The 21308-nt window shown below is 40.2% G+C and overlaps 2 protein-coding genes across 3 annotated transcripts in view; both read right to left on the bottom strand.

The window, feature by feature from the left end:
- grb2b (growth factor receptor-bound protein 2b) overlaps positions 1 to 8695 on the bottom strand; it is a 30354-nt gene extending 21659 nt beyond the window's left edge. Inside the window, exons 1-2 of one of the 2 annotated variants that reach the window (XM_077500941.1) lie at positions 8499 to 8695; positions 7092 to 7346 (exon numbers count right to left, since the gene is read on the bottom strand). In XM_077500941.1, coding sequence (XP_077357067.1) covers positions 7092 to 7169 — 78 coding nt within the window. In that variant the 5' untranslated portion in view covers positions 7170 to 7346; positions 8499 to 8695. Of the gene's footprint in view, positions 1 to 7091; positions 7347 to 8218; positions 8366 to 8498 lie in introns of those variants that run through there. The other variant, XM_077500950.1, reaches the window with a different exon arrangement.
- Positions 8696 to 10905: 2210 nt separating this feature from the next.
- usp43b (ubiquitin specific peptidase 43b) overlaps positions 10906 to 21308 on the bottom strand; it is a 90453-nt gene continuing 80050 nt past the window's right edge. Inside the window, exons 9-16 of the mRNA XM_077500928.1 lie at positions 21164 to 21267; positions 19156 to 19233; positions 18933 to 19062; positions 18298 to 18640; positions 17047 to 17205; positions 15727 to 15879; positions 14582 to 15640; positions 10906 to 13010 (exon numbers count right to left, since the gene is read on the bottom strand). Of these exons, the coding sequence (XP_077357054.1) occupies positions 13000 to 13010; positions 14582 to 15640; positions 15727 to 15879; positions 17047 to 17205; positions 18298 to 18640; positions 18933 to 19062; positions 19156 to 19233; positions 21164 to 21267 (2037 nt within the window). The 3' untranslated portion in view covers positions 10906 to 12999. The remainder of the gene's footprint in view (positions 13011 to 14581; positions 15641 to 15726; positions 15880 to 17046; positions 17206 to 18297; positions 18641 to 18932; positions 19063 to 19155; positions 19234 to 21163; positions 21268 to 21308) is intronic.

Genomic DNA, 21308 nt, shown 5'->3' with positions numbered 1-21308 from the left:
TTCTGCTGGGCAATGACTGGAATTCCCTTCAGTAGAGGCTTTCTTAGTAAGGCTGGTCGTTAATCTGGTGTAAAACATACATACATTGCTTCTTAATGCAAATATTTTGATTTGGTGAAATAAGCTATATGATCCTCATTTATCAAGAACCAAGATGTGATGGTTAACTTTTGGCACTTGCGAGGTATATAGCCGTCTGTATCTGTAGGTAGTGAACTCTGTGAGCACAATGAGTTTTAATTATAACTGTTGACACAGAGCTCCCAGATCTGTTGACAGGAGCTTATTTTGTCAGCACGGCGGGCTGTTAATCTTTATTTATTTAAGGAGGAAATGAGAACAGTGCTTGGGGCAGTGGCCAGACTTCAGGAAGATGTTCTGCTTTGCCTACAAATCAACGGACGTAAAAATGAAGGACAACAGAGGATATGCAAGATTCAGCATAACGTTCTGTTGGAGTCTATACACCAACTTGCTTAACAACCATTCAAATCACTTGTCGATTTTTGACAACACAGTCTTCCTCAATAGCCAACTCACACCAAGAAGATGCTGCGATATGCTTCTGTGATAGTTTGCTTCATGACTCATGAGACGGCAAATGACAGAACTAAACGTTGCTGAATGACTCAAGGCTGCAAATTAGAGGGGAGCTTGGTCAGGGCGGCCAGCTGTTGTGAAACAGTGACGCAGTGATTGCTCGCTGGAGGCTAGTTGTGGAACCTGATTACTAAATATCCTAGTGACAGCGGACAATGTGGGCTTTCATCTTACAAGCCCACAGAAACGTCTCTCGGATAAATGTATGAATATCTGTTTGAGTTCTCTATTATCAGCAAGTATAAAAGCTCAAAATACAGATGCAGAGTATATCCAAAACAGTGATTGAACTGCAATCACCTTCAAGGGAGTGATTTCAATGAATTAAATATGATAAAAGGTAAATGTAGAGCGGCAGAACTGTAAAGACGACTGTATTCTCTTCCTTTGCCATTAATGAAAATATCGTGAGTATTGGGAAATGTACAGTAGGCTATCTATAACTTAGGGTTTATTGCAGTTCATGGCATGTAAACAAAAAAGAAAAAAAAGCTGTACTTTAGGGCAAGCTCAATTTTCCTATTCATGCCATGTACTTTCTGCTGCCATCTCTCAAAGACAGTTAAAATGGTAGAAGTAGATGCTCAACTTAAGCAAGGCCAGTAGGCACTCATGAGAGACCTTTTGTCCTTGGAACAGAGCCGTTTAGCATCAGGATCGGCAGAAGGCTTGCTTTGACTACATACACATTGGCACCATTCTTGCTTCATCAATTGGTAGCCTAATTTTCGGACCACAGAGCACATCTGACCTTGAGTGCTGTCTTCAAGTCAGTCTACTCACACTTGTATTTGAGCAGACATTAGGTTTTGTTGTTGGTTGTGTACAGAAGCAGCCATGATGTTAGGATATTACTTATATCATGGGCATTGTTAAATTCATCTTTGAGGGAGAAATTCCTGAAAATGTTATATGATATAACATGGCTCCATGTTTATAGTACCGTGCATCAGTCTCAATCAGACATGGCTGTAAAAGGATGGATGCAGTTAGAAGGGGAGCAAACAAGAGGAAGAGTGAAGCGGGATAAAGAAGATGAAAGGGTGAGAGAAAGGGGGATTCAAGCCGACAGAGGGAAGGAACATCATGCCTGCTTCAAAAAGCAAATTAGTCCAATTGGGAAAGCAGCCAACAAATGATTCAGATGAATTGTGGATGGTGCCGGGGGCAGTATTATGGCAGTCTATTTTAGATTCATCTTCCCTCTAGAGAAAAAAACTTGAAAAGAATATGAAATTCTCCCCTCAATATACCTGTGTACAACAATGACTTGTAAAGGAAATAAATCATTCCTATCTGTACATGCTTCAAATTATAATGAATGTCACATTCAAGATTGAAGTCTGGTTCACATGGCAAGATTTTAAAATTCTCGGTTGACTTCCAAACTTTTAGCTTTGGTTGCAAAATTAAAAGCATTCTTTTTCTATAGAAATGTTTTGGTTTTCAGCTAAACTGTTGGAGCATACAGTCAGTGCACTCAAAACAGAAGATACAATTTCAAGGAAAACACGTGCACATCAAATAATGAACAAAAATTGTTGGTTTAAATCACCTTCCTGTCTCTTTCTACGGTGGATATAAAAAGTCTACACACCCTTGGTCAATGTGTTTTTTTTGTGTGTGTGATTTTTTTAAACAGGGCCTAAGATGGTAAAAAAAAATACAAATAAAAAAAAATAAAAATAACTTTGTCCAGCATTAATGTGACCTATAACCTATAAAAGTAAATTGGAGGCGGGGGTGAAATATTTGAGAGGGGAAGTAAAAACAAACATCTCTAGTAACTTGAGATGCAGCTGTGTTCAGAATTAACCAATCACATTCAAGCTCATTTTAAATGTGTGTCTGCTCACGCCTTTCAAAGTGCCTCTGATTATGGCCAAATAAAGTTAAGATGCTCTATCTAGTTGGCTTTCTCTTGAGGTTTTGTGTTAACAACGATTGGTAGTGTATTTCTAACCAAGTTGACTGAAGCCCCACTTCCAGCTGAAGAAAAACAACCCCAAAGCATGATGCTGCCACCATCATGCTCGACTGCAAGTATGGAGTTCTTTTGGTGACGAACAGTGTTGTGTTGCATCTGTGACAAACATATCTGTTGTACCTTTTGGAATGAATGCCCCAAGTTCAAACTCGGTTTCATTGAACCGCAACACATGTTCCCACATACATTTGAGAGTTCAAGTGTTTATTTTTTGCAAAAGGTAGCCTTTCTTTCCCAAGATAAGGCTTTAGGCACAGACACATTAATATAGATTGTTGTCACATGTACTAAATAGCTATGGTAGTTTGTTTTCACTTCTTGAATTGTGGTCATTCTTTTGGAGTTGTACAGGTCTTAGGTCACATCAAGATGAGAAAAGTTAGATCACCTTGGCTCCATTTTTTTTAATCCCACAACAGCCTTACATTTGAACAAGGGTGTGCAGACTATCTACAGCCCAGGTCCGCAATTAGCGGACCGTGGTCTGGATCTTTTGTGGACCCAGGGGGAAAAAAGGAAAAGAAACATGCCAGTACGAGTGACTGACGTTTGACTGGCCAAGATAGCGAGAGAGAGAGAGAGTGTGTGTGTGTGTGTGTGTGTGTGTGTGTGTGTGTGTGTGTGTGTGTGTGTGTGTGTGTGTGTGTGTGTGTGACCGCGTGATGTTGCGCGCACTCACGCTTGCATTAAGGGCTGTCATTCCGATGGCAACGATGCACTGATTGGCTGATAACTACGCAAAACGCAAGTCACTTTTCATGGTGCAAGCAGTGGTAACGTAATGTCTTTGCAGCAGCAGAGATGCCACACCAGACATCAAAATGGCAAGTGAGCAAAAGATGGACACTGATAATCGTTGATTTATTTATTTATTTACTTAGTTATTGATTTATTTTCCCCTCTAATAATCGCTGATTTAATGGCATGTTTATCTTACCTTCTTCGAGCAAAAGGCCAATGTGTCTTTTGTGCAAAACAACGGTTGCTCTGATTAAATGTGAAACCAAGCACCACTGCGAGATTTAAAAAAAATAAATAAAAAAAAAAATAAAAAATAAAAAATACAAATAGCCCCTAGGTGTGCTCGTGAGCGTGGATGGTTGCTCGTCTCCGTGTGCCCTGCGATTGGCTGGCAACCAGTCGAGGGTGTATCCCGCCTACTGCCCAGAGCCAGCTGAGGTAGGCTCCAGAGCCTCCCGCAACCCTTGTGAGGAATAAGCGGTCAATAAAATGGATGGAAAATACAAATTAATAAAAATAAATATAATAAAAAAATTAGAGCAATGAACTGATCAAATAAAAAGTCATTAAAAAAAAAATAAAAAAAAAAGTCATATGGGGCTTCTCGCGCGAAAATGACCTTGTGAATGACAGAAAAGCAAAAGGCACAGGAATGCTCACTCAAAGTGACCTGGATGATTGGTAAGCACAAGAAACCACTTCATGATGCATGATAATTCTGCTGAAAGGAAAAGGAGACTTTCTTTTACTTTTCAGATGTATGTGAACGTTTGAACTGCCAAGAAACTTCATTCAACTTTAGCTGTGGATTTTTATTTAATTGAGTAATACTAAAGAAGAAATAATCAGCGTGAATGTGTAATATAATACTAAAAATAAATGTTTTTGTGGCTTCCAGTAACTCCTGATTATTACTGTACAGTACACTCAGTCCAAAACTATATAACGGTATTTTAAAAAAAAAAACAAAAAAAAAAAACAACATTTTTCACCACCATGCATGCACACACTGTGGCCCTATGACTTACTCAAAAACAAACAAACAATTTTTTTAAAATTACTGGACATTTCACAAGTACATTTCTGATTGAGAACTTCTGATCTATAGGATTTCAACAAAGAAAAAAAACATCACTATTTGTATCACCATGCATATGCAAATATAATACTTGCTCAGTTCAGTGTTCACTGAGCTGTATCTCCCCTGCACCAGCACGCTGACACAGACAGTTGGACTCAAACAGTATATATACAGTATTGGGGCCGGGCCATTCAATCCTTTTATCGATTAATTAATTATTATTATTATTATTATTATTTTTTTTTGCACCTTCCATAGCCCTTGCTGATATGCATTTCTTACACAACATGGCTACAAACAGACCTGAGCTAGTCTACAAAAGCACAGCCAGCATTTCTAAGTTAGCAACTTTTCTGAACCATCCAGCAACCACTTAAACAGACAATGTGAGCATAATCATTTTTATTTTACATTGTTTTGCGTATGACTTCAAAAGGAGGAACGTGTACTCAATCATGCAGCCAAACGAGAGCGCTATATTACCTTAATATAGGGTTTGCTTCTTATCACATTGATGCAATTTGCTGCTTCACAACCTTATGACTTGTCCAAAACAGTCACCTTGATGTGTATTTCTGTAGCCAAAAGGGATTATGATGACTGTGTTTAAATCCTAAGAAGACCAGGAAAATTGCAGCGTGTATTTTCAAAATATCATAATCTCATCAAGTTTGCAGAGAGACATGTTGATGCAAGACAAAAGCATGAGGCTTGAATTAATTTGTACACTCCATATACTGACCCAAAAAATAAACTAATGGGCCTACACTCTGCCACAGAAACTCAAGAGAATTAATTAACAGTTCATAGGAAATTAGATTGCAAAGGTCCATCAGTTTTATGTCATATTTGTTGTTACCTTATTTTGAAACATGTATGGCATTTATTAATTTAAAGGGAACTGATTAAGAAAAACTTAATTTTCAAATGTGTGTATAGAAATAGTTGGCTCTCTGGAGAAGATGCCCATCCATCAAGTGTAAAATTAAAAGTAAATACATATCGTAGTTTGCTATGCCTTGCTCCAAAAATATGTTTGTGAGCTGTTCTGCACTTCTGCCCACTCCTCCTTTACATAACCATCCTTCCACTGGGTTTCTCTGCCAATGACTTGGAAGTTAGGCTAGCTGCAAATCCAAAGCCACTTTTGAGTGTTGGCAGGAGCACACTGTCTGAAATATTACAGCAAAGCCCAAAGCGGAACCTTACTGAGCTCTGATGGATGCACAAATAAATTAGCATTTGGGTTTGATTCTGTAAAAAGCTTTACAGAGTGAATGTTCATAGTGTATATTTATGAACATGTATTTATGTACGCAACTGATACTGAACTCATTGCATTGCTCATATTGAACTGAGCAGCCAGACGTTTTTTGACGTAACAATGAATATCACTGAGTCCTGGTTGTATGTTTATCAAGCTTTTTACTAAAAAAGCAAAAGAAAATGAACAAGAGTGTCAGGCTCATGAGCTTCAGCCACACTATATTTTATGACATTACACGTCATGAATGATGATGGGTTGAATGTATATGGTGGTTGAATATTTGGGCGTTTGACTTTTGTGTATTTATATTTGCATTTCATGGAAAACAGACATGCATTTTCACACAAAACACCAAATTGGGATGAGACCAAACCCTGCCACGAATAGCGAAAAGCCACAATTGTCCAAAAGGAAACTCCTCAATTCACTTTTCAACAGCGCTCCATGGCACCAAGAGGCCACAAGATAGTGGCAAAGCTGTCTATTGCTTTGCCTATTGTCTATTGTCTAATTAAAGCTGTTCTTGTCGTTGTCCGCTGTCAATAAAGACTCCTTTCCCATCGTTCACATTCATTGACTCGATTCGTTCATCATTAATCAACAACGCAGCTGAAAAGGCGGACAAACCAGCGTCCAGTTTAGGGTTGCGCATGACGGCTAATACTGCTGTTGTGTTACTGATGTCTGGCCCAACAGTTTGGTGCATTTACATTGTCATTGTTCACAAACAAGAAAAAAAGAGGCGCACATCTTAAGCCCCAATGACACGCGTCCGGTAACAACTTCAAAATAAAAGTGCTACAATGCATTGAGCTACATATACTACTTGGTAAAGTAAGGTTTATTTTGAAATGTGGTTTCTCACAGCCCCGTGTACTGTCATACATACTGCCGTTTATTAATAATCGTTTTTGTACAATTATGCCTATTTTGTAATCGTGGAGGGTAATAATCGAAATCGTAATTGAATTTCGATTAATTGCACAGCCCTACTTTGGCCCAAGCATAAAAACAGAGTATGAGTGTTCTGAATAAACAAGAATATTAACAAGAGGATGAATTGGTTTAAAAAAAAATAAATGCAAATGGGTGAACGCACAAATGCCAAAAAACACAAAAAAAGGGAGGGGGGTTTCCCCCCTATACTTACATATGAAAAAAGTTTCTAAGCCAGAAATATAAAAGAAACACGAAAAACAGTGCATACAGCAGTAACTGAGCGTGCTGCATGACCACATATTCATATGCAAACTAGTTCATTCCACACTGCTCATAAGCTTGGAAAACATGCATTAAAAACAAAACAAAACAAAACACCAGGCACTGTAATGTCAAGGTTGATGGCATTAAAACTTACATAAAGCCACACAAAGTATTCCCTTCCCTCCAATGAAAACCAAATGCTTCCCACTTACCTTAAGGACCTCTCCACGCTTAAAGCTAAGCTCATCTTCGGCAGTAGCGTTGAAATCGTATTTGGCAATGGCCTCCATGGCGTGAGTGCAAGATAACGTCTTAGCTCAAGTTGGGATTCAGGGACTGAATAAAAAAATAAAAACAGTGCTTTATCCCAGCTTCTACCGCCAGATGCTTTGCTCCCGAGTCTCTCCTCCCGTCTGTGACCCGTTGCTTTAGGGCTTCGACCTTACATAAAGGTCGCAGCAAGGTTCCTGTAATAGGGAGGAAAGATGGAGCTGAGTAAGACCGGCTGGGCAAAAATGTGTAGAGGTTTGTGAGAAATAGTCTTCAGAATAAGCTGGGATGTGCACATGCTCATGCAAGCAGACATATGACAATGACACTAATCACTTTTGCTTCAAAATAAGGAATAACGTTTGAGGACATTTAAATAAATCCCCGTCAGACTGCTAAACACCTGTGCACACTAGAGATTATGCAGAGCCGTCAGTGATACGTTAGCTCAACCTACACTTGCTAAACGGATAAAGCTGCGTTATCTCATTAAGTTGTTTACAAATAAGCGTCAATCTAATACAGCCGAATGATCCCTCAGGTCATTAAACCAGACTTGCACGCCAAAAGCCAAAAGCGAACAACGATCTCGTCAACACTATCGCTTATAAAAATAAATAGATAAATAAAAGGGGACGTTTCATCCGCTTCGAGTGTTGAGACGTTGCAACAGAGGATGTGAGACACTTCTAGAAAAATCGTTAGGAGCGTGCAAGAAAATCACTCGCTGATTGCAAATCCGCGCAACCAGTCCCATCTAAAAAGCGATCGACAGACAGGTTATTAATAACTCATTTTATCAGTACATAAAAAAAAAGGACTGGCGTTTAAGTGGCACAGTCGTGATTATATTGCCACTAATCTTGATACATTTTCTCCAGTAGTGTCGGCTGAAATGTACATTACAGAAATAATATTTTTGTCTTAAAATCGTTCTTTCAAGCATTCTCACAGACTTTGCCCGTTAGCCCCTAAAAGACTGCGCCCAGTCTACTAGGAGGCTAAGGTTAGCGTGCCGGCTAACGGTCGGATAACAATAACTACAATGCAAAGTGATTCTCCAACTCACTTCCACCAATGTATCATAACCGACTGAAGAAGAGGCGACATTAGTCAACAAGTGAACGCGCGTTTAACTTCAAGCGATGAGCAGTTAAACGACGGGGAATCTCTCTGCTAGCTTCGCGTTGGCAAATATGACATGGAAGAAAACACCTTTTTTCATAGCGCAATCTGTTGTTGCTAGCGTAGTGGCACAGTTAGCCCCACTAGCCTCACTCAACTTGACTAGCCTGCGTCGCGAAAAGGAAACAGTACACAACTTTGACACGTTGAGAACGCAAACTCACCACTCGATATATTCCGCGTCGATGTTACAACCCTAACAAAAAAAACAAATCCCTTTCGCGCTGTTACCCGCTCCTCGTTCTTGGTTTTGGTGGCGGAAACAAACCCCAAAAAAAAAAATCCCCGATGTGTGTCATGTATCGCTTCCAGCCCGTCCTCGGAGCCTGACTCGAGCTGTTAGCATAAGATTGACGACGTTTATTTCCGCTTCCTTTCACGGAGCTGGGAGGGTCAGCCTCGTAGATATTATAGACCTTAGAACTTGTAGCTGTTGACGTTGACGCCATATTGTATGTGGCCAAATAGAACGGCATCTGGCCTGAAATAATGTGCCAAAAGATAATTTGAAGCATTTTTTGATTAGAATTTTAAATTGGTAAACTTAAATCATTGAATTTAATTTCAACCACTGTATAAATGATTCAAATTCAGTTCCAAGTAGCACATATTTCAGTCCTACAGTCCTCACATTTTTAGCCGTCAGCATCAACTCTACTGTACACTTTAAATCGTACAGTCTGCGTGTAGTGAATCCATAATAGTTTCACACTTTTGAATCAAATTGCCAACATTAATATAGTTTCACACTTTTGAATCAAATTGCCAACATTAATATGTTGTCCTCTAACATGGTGGTGTGTGACATGAGAAAATTATCTATATTAACAATGAAATGTAAATATTGGTGCTCTTTATTCAGGAAACATATGTGTCACATCTACATCCTAGTAGGTTAATAGGCTATAGACACAGATGAAGTCCGTCTATCGATCCATTTTCCAGGCTGCACTTCTCGTACAGGGTTGCGGGTGAGCTGGAGCCTATCCCAGGTGATTTCACGTGAAAGGTGGACTACACCCTCTTGGACTGTTGCCAGTCTGTTGCAGGGCACATGTAGAGACAAATACATTTTCACTCTCACGTTCACACTGTCACAGAATGGGCACTGAACCTACGCTGCCTATACACTGAGGTCATGTGAATGTATCACTACACCATCAGTAACTCATAGTTTAAAATGTATTTTTATTTCAACATTCATCATCATAATTGAGTAATAATGTTACATTCATTGGTAAACACTTGAGAAAAAAATTGGAATTTGTTGATGGTGCCATCCTAAACAATGTAAGGAATAAACTTTCATTATCATCAGATTAAAAGTTACATTTGTTTATGCTTATTTAGTTCCCCAACTATATTAGTGTGTGTGCAAAGGAGTGAGTGAGAGATGTTGTTAACTCGGTGCAAATGTGCACTATGTATGTATTACTGTGTAAAGCTCAGGCCATTTGCTTCCATTTTTAGTTTTCGCACTGGCAGATCTGACACATCCAATATGGCTGACCTGCTAACGTTTGGGAGCAACATGTCAACTTGCTCAATGAGAAGTCTATGTATCATATTTATTTATTTATGTCAGCCTGCGCTTGTAGGAAGCGAAACTCCGCCCGCCCAAGCTGTTCCGCTTCTATCCTCCTAACATAACTGTCTGTCACCACCAAACGACCTCAATCGCCCGTATATGATTCCATCTACTTCAGGGGTGAGCTAACCTTTGCGCTCAATGCCCTCATTTAAGTTATATCTAGATGGAACAAGAAGTAAAATAGTTGCTTTTATTCATACAATCATTCTAATTCACCTGGATTGGCTAGCAACAAGCTCATGGTATACCCCGCCTACTACCCGAAGAGGAATAAGCGGTTAAGAAAATGGATGGATATTAGTACAATTATTTAAGAAGTCCACGCTGAAAAACACAGGATGATGCATGTCACTATCATTTGAAAAATTAATTATGTAGGCCTCACATATTCTTCTGATGAGAAACATAGGAAGCTGCTATTCACTCAGATTAAGCAAATTATTGGTCATAGTTGCAAAAACTGCATAAAATCGTTCCAGAAAAAGAACTTACAAGTGCTTGTGGTACTTTGTTATCATTTTCAGCCATCTGGTTTTCAACGTTGGGCCCATCTGGAACAGAGACAATACCTTGTCACTACTGACACCTGGTGGTGAGAGTTAATTTAGCGACACCGTCCGGGAACGACAGCTTTGCATTCATTTATGACGACTTTAGCTGAGGCAGAGCTCACCTAAAATAAATAGCACTATGTCTTCAAATATAATTATTAGTATAAATTATTCCGACTGTTTTTTTTGTTTTATACCAAGCGGTGTTTGCAATATGATTTCAGGCCATGATGTGAGGCTTCAGTGCAAATTATGACATCAATTTTTAACTCCAAAGTCGAACGGCCTTTACTTATCACTATGTAAAATTCATCCATTTTTTTTTTACACACATGTAAAACGTACCTCGAAAGTCAAAACTTTTTGGATTGACCTTTGTGCACGTTTATGCACTTTACTTACATTGCAGGAACTATGTGGGTGGGCGTCATCATTCATGCAACATAGCTTCCTGTAACTGTGACTATTACAGTTATATGGTGGAATTTCTGCTTATACGTAGATATTCAGAACCTTTTATAAGCAGTTTTATAATATGTCATTTAATTGCTACAATAACACTAATAATTCAAAATACAAACACATACTGCATTATGTACTCAGTATGAGTGTTGTTAAATTAACACCTCTCCGTTTACATCCATCCATTTTCTTGACCGCTTATTCCTCACAAGGGTCACGGGGGATGCTGGAGCCTATCTCAGCTGGCTCTGGGCAGTAGGCAGGGGACACCCTGGAGTGGTTGCCAGCCAATCGCAGGGCATCTCCGTTTACGTTGAAGTAGAAAATAAAAATACAGTACCAGTAAATTTCCAGAGACGTTCCATGGGATGTTCAGATGGGCAATATTGCAGATGGAAAAATGCCCCTGCAGAATTTTAGAAATGACGTGTCCGCGTGACAGAATGCACATTTGATGCCAAAGTGTGCATACTGCAAAGTGTACGTAGTTACGGAAAGTTTCCTGTTAATTCAAATCATTGCTACACTAACATTAGTTTGGAAATAGGACAATGTAGGCAAAATTGAGTGGACAAGTCAAATGCATTTTATGTAGGTTGTAAATAATTCATACAAAAATGAATGCACTTGTGAGGAAAAAAAAAAAAAAACGTGTTTAATGTGAAATCCAGAAAATGTCAGAACATGAAGCAGATATACAAAGTCCAGTGTAGGGACTTTTGTGTATTGTGTCCAGTTTAACCACAACCTTGTCCACATAATAGCGTGAAACATTTCTGACATTATATGTCAATACAAAATGTAGACTTGTAAAAAAGTTAGTAATAAAATAGAATCTATAAGCATCCTTCATTACCTTTTGATGAAGCGTGTTGACTAGGCCACTGCTGCAAGGCGTGTCCCTCCTCCACATTCCCAAATGCAAATATTCCCAGTGTGCCACTTTTACAATGTATAAAACACAACATTGAAACGGACAGACAGTGCAAGCCTTTAGGAAGTGGGCACGGTTAATTCAAATGTTTGAGGAGCACCTTTCATTTTGTGCTTTTCCTCCTACTTCACAAAAAGGAGTACTAACGTTTGTGTTTGCTGTGTTATTGAACTTTAACAGTGACTATCATTATATATGTTCAGACTACGTTTAATTTAATTGTTGTATATAATTCTCACAGTTATAATAAGCAAACACACACTGCTGGGTGCAAAAATAAATAAAACAAATTCTGTTGGCGTGTAAGCAAAGATGTTTTTCAGAGATAAAGTTTCACTTCTTAACCAAGTGAGGATATTTGCCAAATACTTTGTGGTTCATCTGTACACCCTCATAAAACATTCCTACAGAACATCTTTTCAAACAGTACCTGTCAAATTTAGAACAGTGTCAATATTCTTAAACTTGGAAAGACGTACAAGTTAAGTCCTATAAGAAAATCCACCCTTTTATAAAAGTGCAATGATGTTACAAAAACATAATGATTGATCAGCCAATGTACAGTGCTTTGTTTTCATTCAGTGTAGAAAAACTAGATGAACCTATTCTTCTTTCCATGTGTGATGTATCACACGCATCAGCTTTTGAAAATACAGAGAACCTCTGCATAAAAGGGGTTGAGAATTCACAAATTCCCCTATTCACCATTTTTTTTTTAAACTATCCTCTGTTATTTGCTGGAAAAACTCACCAATTCACAATTTGTATGTGTCTGCCAAAGTAATACTATTTACTTTGGAGTCATTCTGTGGTAACATGGTGTCAAGGAACTTTGTTGAAGTGAATGAAGAGCTTCATCTACAGAGAAGTACTTCTTGACTTCGATCTTGTCCCTTGCCACGCGGAGGTTCACTGTATTCCAAATTCATGCATTAGCAGGAGACAAAGTCCACCGGCACAATTCCTACAAAGGACAGCAGTAACTCAACTCTGCATAGATTAAGTTTAAGACACACACAGGTAAGAAGTAACAGTACTACTGTATAAACGGAGGAGAGAAGACACTCCTTTCCAGCGACGCTTGCGATGGGTGATGTCTCTGACGGTCCAGAAGTCATTGTGGGATGTCACAGAGGCACTGATGGAAAATAGAGCTGGAGATTAGTTACTCAACAAAATTAGCATTTCTTATGCTAACATCAATGAACAAGAATAACACTGTTCAAAGTGGCCTAAGCCCCAGAATATTTTCCCCCCCACATTTTTTTGTATTGAAATGAACAGGGTTATATAATAATTGTAGATTTTTCATTTTAGTTTTTATATATATTTTTTCCACTATGTTTATATTTTATTTAGAATTTTTCTTTTTAAATTCAATTACGTTTAATTTGTATTTTGAAGGGGTTTCCTAGTTTTGGTTTTCAAGTAAGTTTCAATTAGGTTTTGAATTAATTTTCATATTAATTAAATTTTATTTATAATAATGATAATAATATTATTATTATTATTGTAGGAATGCTGAAGCATTTCCACATATGTTATTGTGATTTTTATTTATTCTCCACACTTTTTTTTTTTTTTTAACTTTTTCTAAGTACACTTTCCATGCCCACTTCCATACATACAACTTATCATCATTACCAGGTGTCTGATACTGCTCGGTGGCACAGTTGGTAAAGCTCATTGTCCAGTAACCAGGAGGTCATCATTTCATAATATATCTCTCAATTTACTTCATAAGCATTCCACATGCATTCAGCTTAGCATTCAGCTATTAGAATTCAGCTTTCAGCATTCCCACGCAATTTCTCCAGAAATTGAACTTAGTCTAGTTATTTAAGGTATTGAGTATTTGTTGAATACAACTATGCAAGACTAAAAAAATAAAAAAAGGTCACTTAGTGTTATGGATGGGCGAGTACCGATACTAGGTATAGGTGTTGGTCTAATACCCGGCCTTATTTCAAGATATCTGTACTCGCCGATGGCCGTTTTACTATCAACAAGCAAAAATTAGACAGTTTAGAAGAATAGAAAGTTCACATCTATTTCAATAAATTGCTAGTGGGGGATTTTTTTTTTTGTTATCAAACACGTACTAGTGGTATCAGTACTTGCTTGGTATTTGTTTCGGTAACTACTACTAGTTGAGCACTCGTACTGGTATTGGTCAGAAAAAAAAAAAAGTGCCATCAACCCTACTTAATATTGTGTAATCAAGCAAAGTACAATTCCCAAACGGCTGGCTGACTTCTTCAGTATGGCCTGTTACGATAGGATTGTTAGTCTTTCGGTGCGTGTTTCCGGGAGGACTGTTGTAACTGTGACACAGCGGAAGTAGAGTGTGTTATTGAGACACTGTGAAATAAAGTGAGTGAGCAAACACAAAGGCTCTAACCGTCCATTCTTTAGAGTTGGAAGACAGAACAGAATGAAACATGGCCGTACAGTACAAAAAAATAAAATAAATACATTTGTAATAAACCAAGAAAACTCATGTATGAAATTCATTGACAAAAAACCCCAACAGACATTTCCATTTTAATTAGTTAATTTTAGAAATGTAAAATTATAATTCACAATATAGTTTATAATTTCTTCAAAAAGCACTCTCATTTTTAATTTAAAAGGTTTTCTCAATTTTAGTTATATTTATTTTGTTTGTTTTCATGAACTAACGACCGTGACTTCCAAAGCTGCGCTTACCCAGGGAGGTGGTACTGAACGGCGTCCTCTGCAGGGTGGCAAATCCGCCGGGCTTGTCCGAGAGCGGGCCGCGGTGCGGGGCCGTGACGTCCCCGTTCCTCTGCAGCGAGGCGCACCTGTGGAAGGTGGCGTCCATCTTAGTCTGAATGTTGCCGGAGCTGTGAGCGCGTTTGATGTCGACGCAGTGGTGACACGCGGCCTGTCCGTTTGGCAGCTGGACCTTGCGGCCGGCGAGCGCGTTGGCCTTGCGCTCATCTTTTGTCAAGGCGCTCAGCGTTCCGTTGGAGAGGGACAGTTTGGCGAAATCGCCGCTCGCCAGCTTGCCCAAATGACCGTTCACGCGCCCGTCGTGATCTGCCAGCGGCGATCTGGGGACGTCTTTCCGAATGAAAGCGGGTTTGAAAAAGGCGGCAAGGCTCTCGTGGCTTGCGCCCTCATGCCCCCTTTGCGCCTCGAACGCATCTTTCGGGGATCTGGTGCTCCCGCCGAAATGGACCTTGTTTTTTCTCAGTGTGGAATCCCTGCTCGGAGGCGCGCTATGACTGCTGATGTGCGCTCCGAACAAAGCCGCTCTCTGAAGTTGGACATCCAAAGTCCTGCCGCAGCCTTGCTCCTGCCTGGCTCGTTTATTAGGTGACCTCACCCTGAGGCAGCCATTATCCTTGCCTTTGATATTGTTGCTGTGGTGTCTCCCCACAGCAGGCCTGCTCTGTCCCTCGGGGATTTTGGGGGAGGAGCATGTTTCCGCGCAGCTGAGGCTACTGCCACTCGGCGAGCTGCACTCCTGTTCAAACGCTCTGCGCTGGGCATGCCTTTGAGGCGGGGTGGCCACCAGCGCAACGATCGGGTCTTTGGTGCATCGCGGACGGCGGCCCGACTCCAGATATTCCACCAGCTCCCCGGATTGAGTCTCCACCGAATGCTTCACACGCTCCTTAGCTCCGAAGGACCATCGCAGCGGCAGGACTTTGTTGAAAGAGTCCTTGGGCTTTGTTGGAGATCTCATGCTGACGCTCCTTGCTTGGGTCCCACGCACAAACGGTTTGGACTCAAATCCATCTGTAGGATTAAAGAGAAATATGTTAGCACAATGAGTTTTTGTGAGTGTGACAAAGACAACACAAGACGTAATGCTATATATTCACTTGTGTCAGCAGTTTTGCGGGACTCTTCAAACACTGGCCGATCAGTAGCTTCCGGAGGCCCCGAGATGGATGCCGCTGACACCGGGGCACTTCTGTCACTGCCCCCCGTCAACCGCACGAGCCAGTGGTCGGAAGCGTTTGAGCTGGTGGATCCTGCAACATGACCAAACAAACTGTTAGTTACTAGAGATGGTAGAGATGATCCCCATCAGACAAACATTTCCAATTGCCCAAAGTTTCAGTCCTGTTTGCTCAGCTTGTTCTCGAGCAAGGAGCTAAAAGACAACGTTCACAACAGGTGTTTGAACCATGAATCAACAAACATGTGTTAGGACGCTCACGTCCATGCCTTCTGTGTCTTCTCCAGTGTCGCTGTGTCTATGTTGCAACCTGTTGATGATAATCTAAGCTTATTAGCCACTTCCCTCTGACATCCTGTTTGAAGTCTCATAATGATGACGTACTGTTGATCAATTGTTAGTTGTCATCTTGCTATCATGAATCATGTCAAGAGATCCTGTCGTCACGTGACTTTCTCTTATGTGTGCTCAACATACCATCCAAGTTAGCAGTTTGACGAAAGTGCTGCTGTCTTATTTAGGTACGTTAGCAACTTAGCGGCTAAATCGGCCGCGGCCGCCATCATTTATGCCATAAAAAGTCTTCTTTATGGTGTTGGTCAGTTATTAAATTCAACTGTGTAATATCTATTAAACCGTATCAGCACAAATGAACGAAAATGATTATTTCCCCCACATTTTGCGTGTGGTACCAGCTAGCATCTGCTGATTCAGCAATCATGTACAAAGTGCAACATTGGCTACTACTGATTCTTTTTTTGATAGCCGGGAGCATCTTTTTTCGTGCCTCTTATTGTGGCAGCTGCTCCACAACAGCTGTCAATCAGTGTTCAAGTGTGCCGTTTACTCAAATTGGCAGATGTGTTTTCTATCATGCCAAAATGGCCGTGCTATAACGGCCATTTTGGGATGCGTGACGTCAACGTCAGGATCTCCATTGAACAGTTTGATGTGCATTAAAAAGTTTAGTGAAGGTCAGATGAAGATCACCTGTGAAAGTTACAGTGAATTTTAGGTTCATCCTGATATGCCCCCCCGAAAGCCCAATATTCTCATTTGTGAGTAGTCTTAAAAAAACAAAAACAAAAAAAAACTACTCGGTTCAAATACTAAGGGTGGTGGATTAAATAAAACCATCAATTAAAAAACAAACAAATGAAAGCTACTGTAATATTAACATATATTTTTTTATATCCCAAGACTCAAGCTAGTGCACAAGAGAAAAATGACCAATTCTAACCAGTGAGTGAAGAACTTGCAGACCACGGCGGTATTGTTTTTCTTCTTTGATAGAAGAGGATGTAGGCACCTCGCGTGCACACGTCTCCCTCTGGAACTGCCTCAGCATTGCTGTCATCGTAGCTGTACCACTGGCCGTCCACAGAGTTTCGACAAAAGGCTGCCATCACAGTAACAACAAGGTTGAGTTACAGCTTCCAGCTGGTGCCCTCATTTTTCATTCAGAATCTTTGTCAAGTGAAACGATTATTTAGTTCACATAGCTTTGGGAGAATTGATGATCATTATTTGCAAAATGTTCAACCTTTTATTGTGCGCCTGACTGACTTGCATTAAGGGCATATGCACACAAGCCCATGTACTCTATATATTGTCATTGTCTATTGTTAATTTTTCAGTGCCTGCTGTTTTCAGAGCAGCCAACCCAATAATGCCTAATAATTGGAGCATTTTGACTGATTATTTTCCAAGACTCGCAGAATATTTCATTTTATGATTACATCCATCCATCCATTTTCTTGACCGCTTATTCTTCACAAGGGTTGCGGGGGGAGCTGGAGCCGATCCCCTCTGGCTATGGGCAGCAGGCGGGGGACACCCTGGACTGGTTGCCAACCAATCGCAGGGCACACAGAGACGAACAACCATCCACACTAACAAGCACACCTAGGCACAATTCAGAGTGTTCAATTAACCTGTCATGCATGTCTTTGGAATGTGGGAGGAGACCGGAGTACCCGGAGAAGACCCACGCGGGCACAAGAAATATTGATACAGTACAAAAATTGTATTGTCAATTAAAACAAAACACCCATAATATACATGATACATAAATATATAATACAATAAATACATGTCGTGTATAATATACACGACATGTATTTATTGTGGGGTGGCACGGTGTGGAGTGGTTAGCACCTCTGCCTCCCAGTACTGAGGACTCGGGTTCGAGTCAAGGCTCCGGCCTTCCTGGGTGGATTTTGCATGTTCTCCCTATTAATATATTATATTACTATTGACTATATTGTAAAAGTTATAAAGGACTATAAGGAAGTGGTAGGAGTAAATAAGTTTACTTCTACTCCTTTTCAATATGCACAATTATTATTATTATTTTTTTTTAATTAAATTTTTATACTAATCTTAAAATGTTACTTGATGTTAGTTGAATTTTGCTCGTTCTTTTCTTTGGTCACTTTCACACATAAGTTATTCATTCACATTCATGATGAAGACAGTTTTGATATCTGACCTGTGTAATGCCCCCCGTGCATCCCTCCATGGTGGTTGCACACGGCATACAGATCGTACAGGAAGTCAAGGGGAGCCAGCTCGGACCGCCTGGACTGCTTCCAACCCGGCTGAGGCGGAGGCTGATGCGGCCCGTGGTTACGGTTCACCACATGCGGCGTCATGTCCAGGTCCACCAGGGGAAAATGCACGAACGTGGTCAGCTTGTTCCTCCGCTCGCCCACTTGCCTGAAGCGCTTCAGGTGGAGGATGAGGATGTCCGGTAGCGTCCACAAGCTCATCTTCACCATGCCCTGCTGAAGCTGCTTGCAGTGCGGGCACTTCCAGGCATCATCTGGGGCGAGCTGAAAGGTATGTTGAATATTTTTATTTCCTTGATGACCCCTTTCACAACATTTCACAGCCACTTTGGCATAGTAAAGCACTGTTACGAGGTTCATTTCATTTATGCTATAGGCAGATAATTTTATATAGTGGAATTCTTATTGCTTTTCTTTGGCCTAAATTGTGTTGGATAATAGTTAAGTTGTTTTTTTGAATGGTTTTCACAGCATACGCTTGGCCTCCCACGCTATGCCATTAGATGTTAGGGAGTCACAAGTTATTAAAAATGCTACATATTTATACGTTACTTACCTGTTCCTCTTTGGTGTAGAGCTGAAAACACTCATCCAAGGTGCAGCTGTACTGCTGGACGTGCTGCTGCTGCTGATTCCTCACACTGTCAGCATCCTTCACCACCTCCTCCTGAATGTTCCCAAACAGGCTACAACCCAGGATGCAAATAAGATTTCAGTCGAGCGCACGGAGAGTTGGAGTTAAATGTGAAAATGACAAGCGGAAGCTAAAGCCTATTCACCAGTCTTTGATTCTGTACTCCCATTCAATGATGAGCTTCACATGTGGCGGTCCTCCTGGGCTGCAGAGTTTCAAAGCTCTAAAAGACAGACACAACAATATGCGTGACCATCTATCTATTTTCTATGGCGTTTGTCTTCATTAGGGAGCGATGCAGATACAGCCTGGACAGGTCATCAGGCGATGGAGCTCTTCAATCTTCAGCAGGTTTGGGTACTACATACTCATCAGAAAGACTTAATTTATTTTAAAAATTTGATCACGGTGTGAATAGCTGATATAGCATTTGTCCACTAGATGTCAGTATTTCCAGGAAGCACAGACATGAAGTTAGAATTTTTAACTACTGTAACTGTTGTATCCATGTGATTTATGGAGGACCAAAAATGCCCAAATAAAAAAATAACTAAAAGTGAAAATAAAACTGGACATAAGAAATATAATTAAAAAAAAATAAAAATAATAATAATAATACAAATAAAAACAACATGAATATATGCCAAGCGTGGATCAATTTATTCGCCGCTCCACACTGCATTTTGACGGTGGAGCGTTCTCTACTGATCTGAATATATCACTGGATAGCCGATAGGCCAAGACTCTTGAAGTCGCAAGGCCGCCATATTGCTCCTCCCAACAAACGTTTCTCGGCATACGAACCTATACATTTACAGTATCGAAATTGGAGAACATTTGAGACAGTACTTAGTAGAAACAGCATGATGTATGATGTTTTATATTTATTAAACATAAACAAGAGGATTTCAGACATTTTACAACTTACCTTAAATAATGTATCAATTATATGCTTAATGATCTTTACAGGAGGAAACTTGTATATTTTTTATTAAAGAATTATAACTGTAATTCAACAAAAGGTGCCTCTGCAAAATCTAATATTGGGATCTAAGGAACTCTCTCTCTGCTCACGAGATGGGAGGAGAAAAATGGCCGCCCAGTGACTTCAACGGTGTGTATGGGCTATCCGCATTTCAGTCATATATTCAGGCCAGTGGTGTTCTTTCACTCACAAGCAGGTCGGTGAAAAAGGAAGTCTGGACAGCTTGCATGGAGGGCTCCAGCAAACCTGTCCACTGTCACCAGAACTTGCAACTTCAATGTCTAGTTGCTTGACAACTTCACACAACTTTCTGTATCCAACAAGGTCCACTGTTTCGTGTGCATGAATTCTCAGCCCTTGCGGTGGCATGGGCAGAGTTTGACATCGACTGACATGTCGATCAACCTAAAGGCGAATAGTTCAACCCAAGATGAACTAAGTTAGGACCACCCCCTCATTTGAATAACATTTCATTACTGTAACATAACATAACATAACATAACATAACATAACATAACATAACATAACTAATGCAGGGCTCCCCAAGCCCGGTCCTCGAGAGCCCCTATCCATCCTGTTTTCCATGTTTCTCTCCACTAACACACCTGATTCATGATCAGGAGCGTTATCAGGCTTCTGCAACGTTTGCTGATGAGCTGATCATTGGATTCAGCTGTGTTAGGGGAGGGACACATGGAAAACAGGCTGGATAGGAGCTCTCAAGGACCAGACCTGGGCACCATTTTCTAATGAAAATCTGCATTGAGGTAATATTTGGAATTGATTATCAAAATATTTTGACTTTTCTTTTATTACAGTCATACTTGTTCTTCTTTGAACAGTGGCCTGCAAATGTTTTTTTGTTGTTGTCTAATACTACAACAAATTAATTCCTATCTGTAATCTTATTTAACAGCCAGTGAAAAAATGTAACCAGCCAGTACCAGACAAAGACTAAAAAATATACACGGATATGGACTATTTTTGGTAGTTGCTCCAGGTAAAGCCCACAGCAGAGAACAGAATTCAGCAGAATCATAATTTGCAACCGAAAGACTTTGCAAAACCAAATATTTTATCACATGGGACACTGTTGTGAGCGTTCAGGCGGGAAAAAAGTGTCACTAAATATTTCTGTCCTCGGTTAAAATTCCCCTTCCACACTGACCTGTCAACAGCAGGATGGTAGAGCGGCCGACTGTCCTGCGGTGACAGGTAGCTGTAAAATGATGACCCTCCCACCACGCGGATGTTGAAGAGCACTCTGAGATTCTGGAAGAAAAATAGTGGGATCAAACTGCGTGAAGGAATTT

The sequence above is a fragment of the Festucalex cinctus genome, chromosome 1 (assembly GCF_051991245.1).
Source record: "Festucalex cinctus isolate MCC-2025b chromosome 1, RoL_Fcin_1.0, whole genome shotgun sequence".
Classification (NCBI taxonomy): domain Eukaryota; kingdom Metazoa; phylum Chordata; class Actinopteri; order Syngnathiformes; family Syngnathidae; genus Festucalex; species Festucalex cinctus.
The sequence above is the reverse complement of the archived record's forward strand: the minus strand, read 5'-3'. Positions and strand labels throughout refer to the sequence as shown.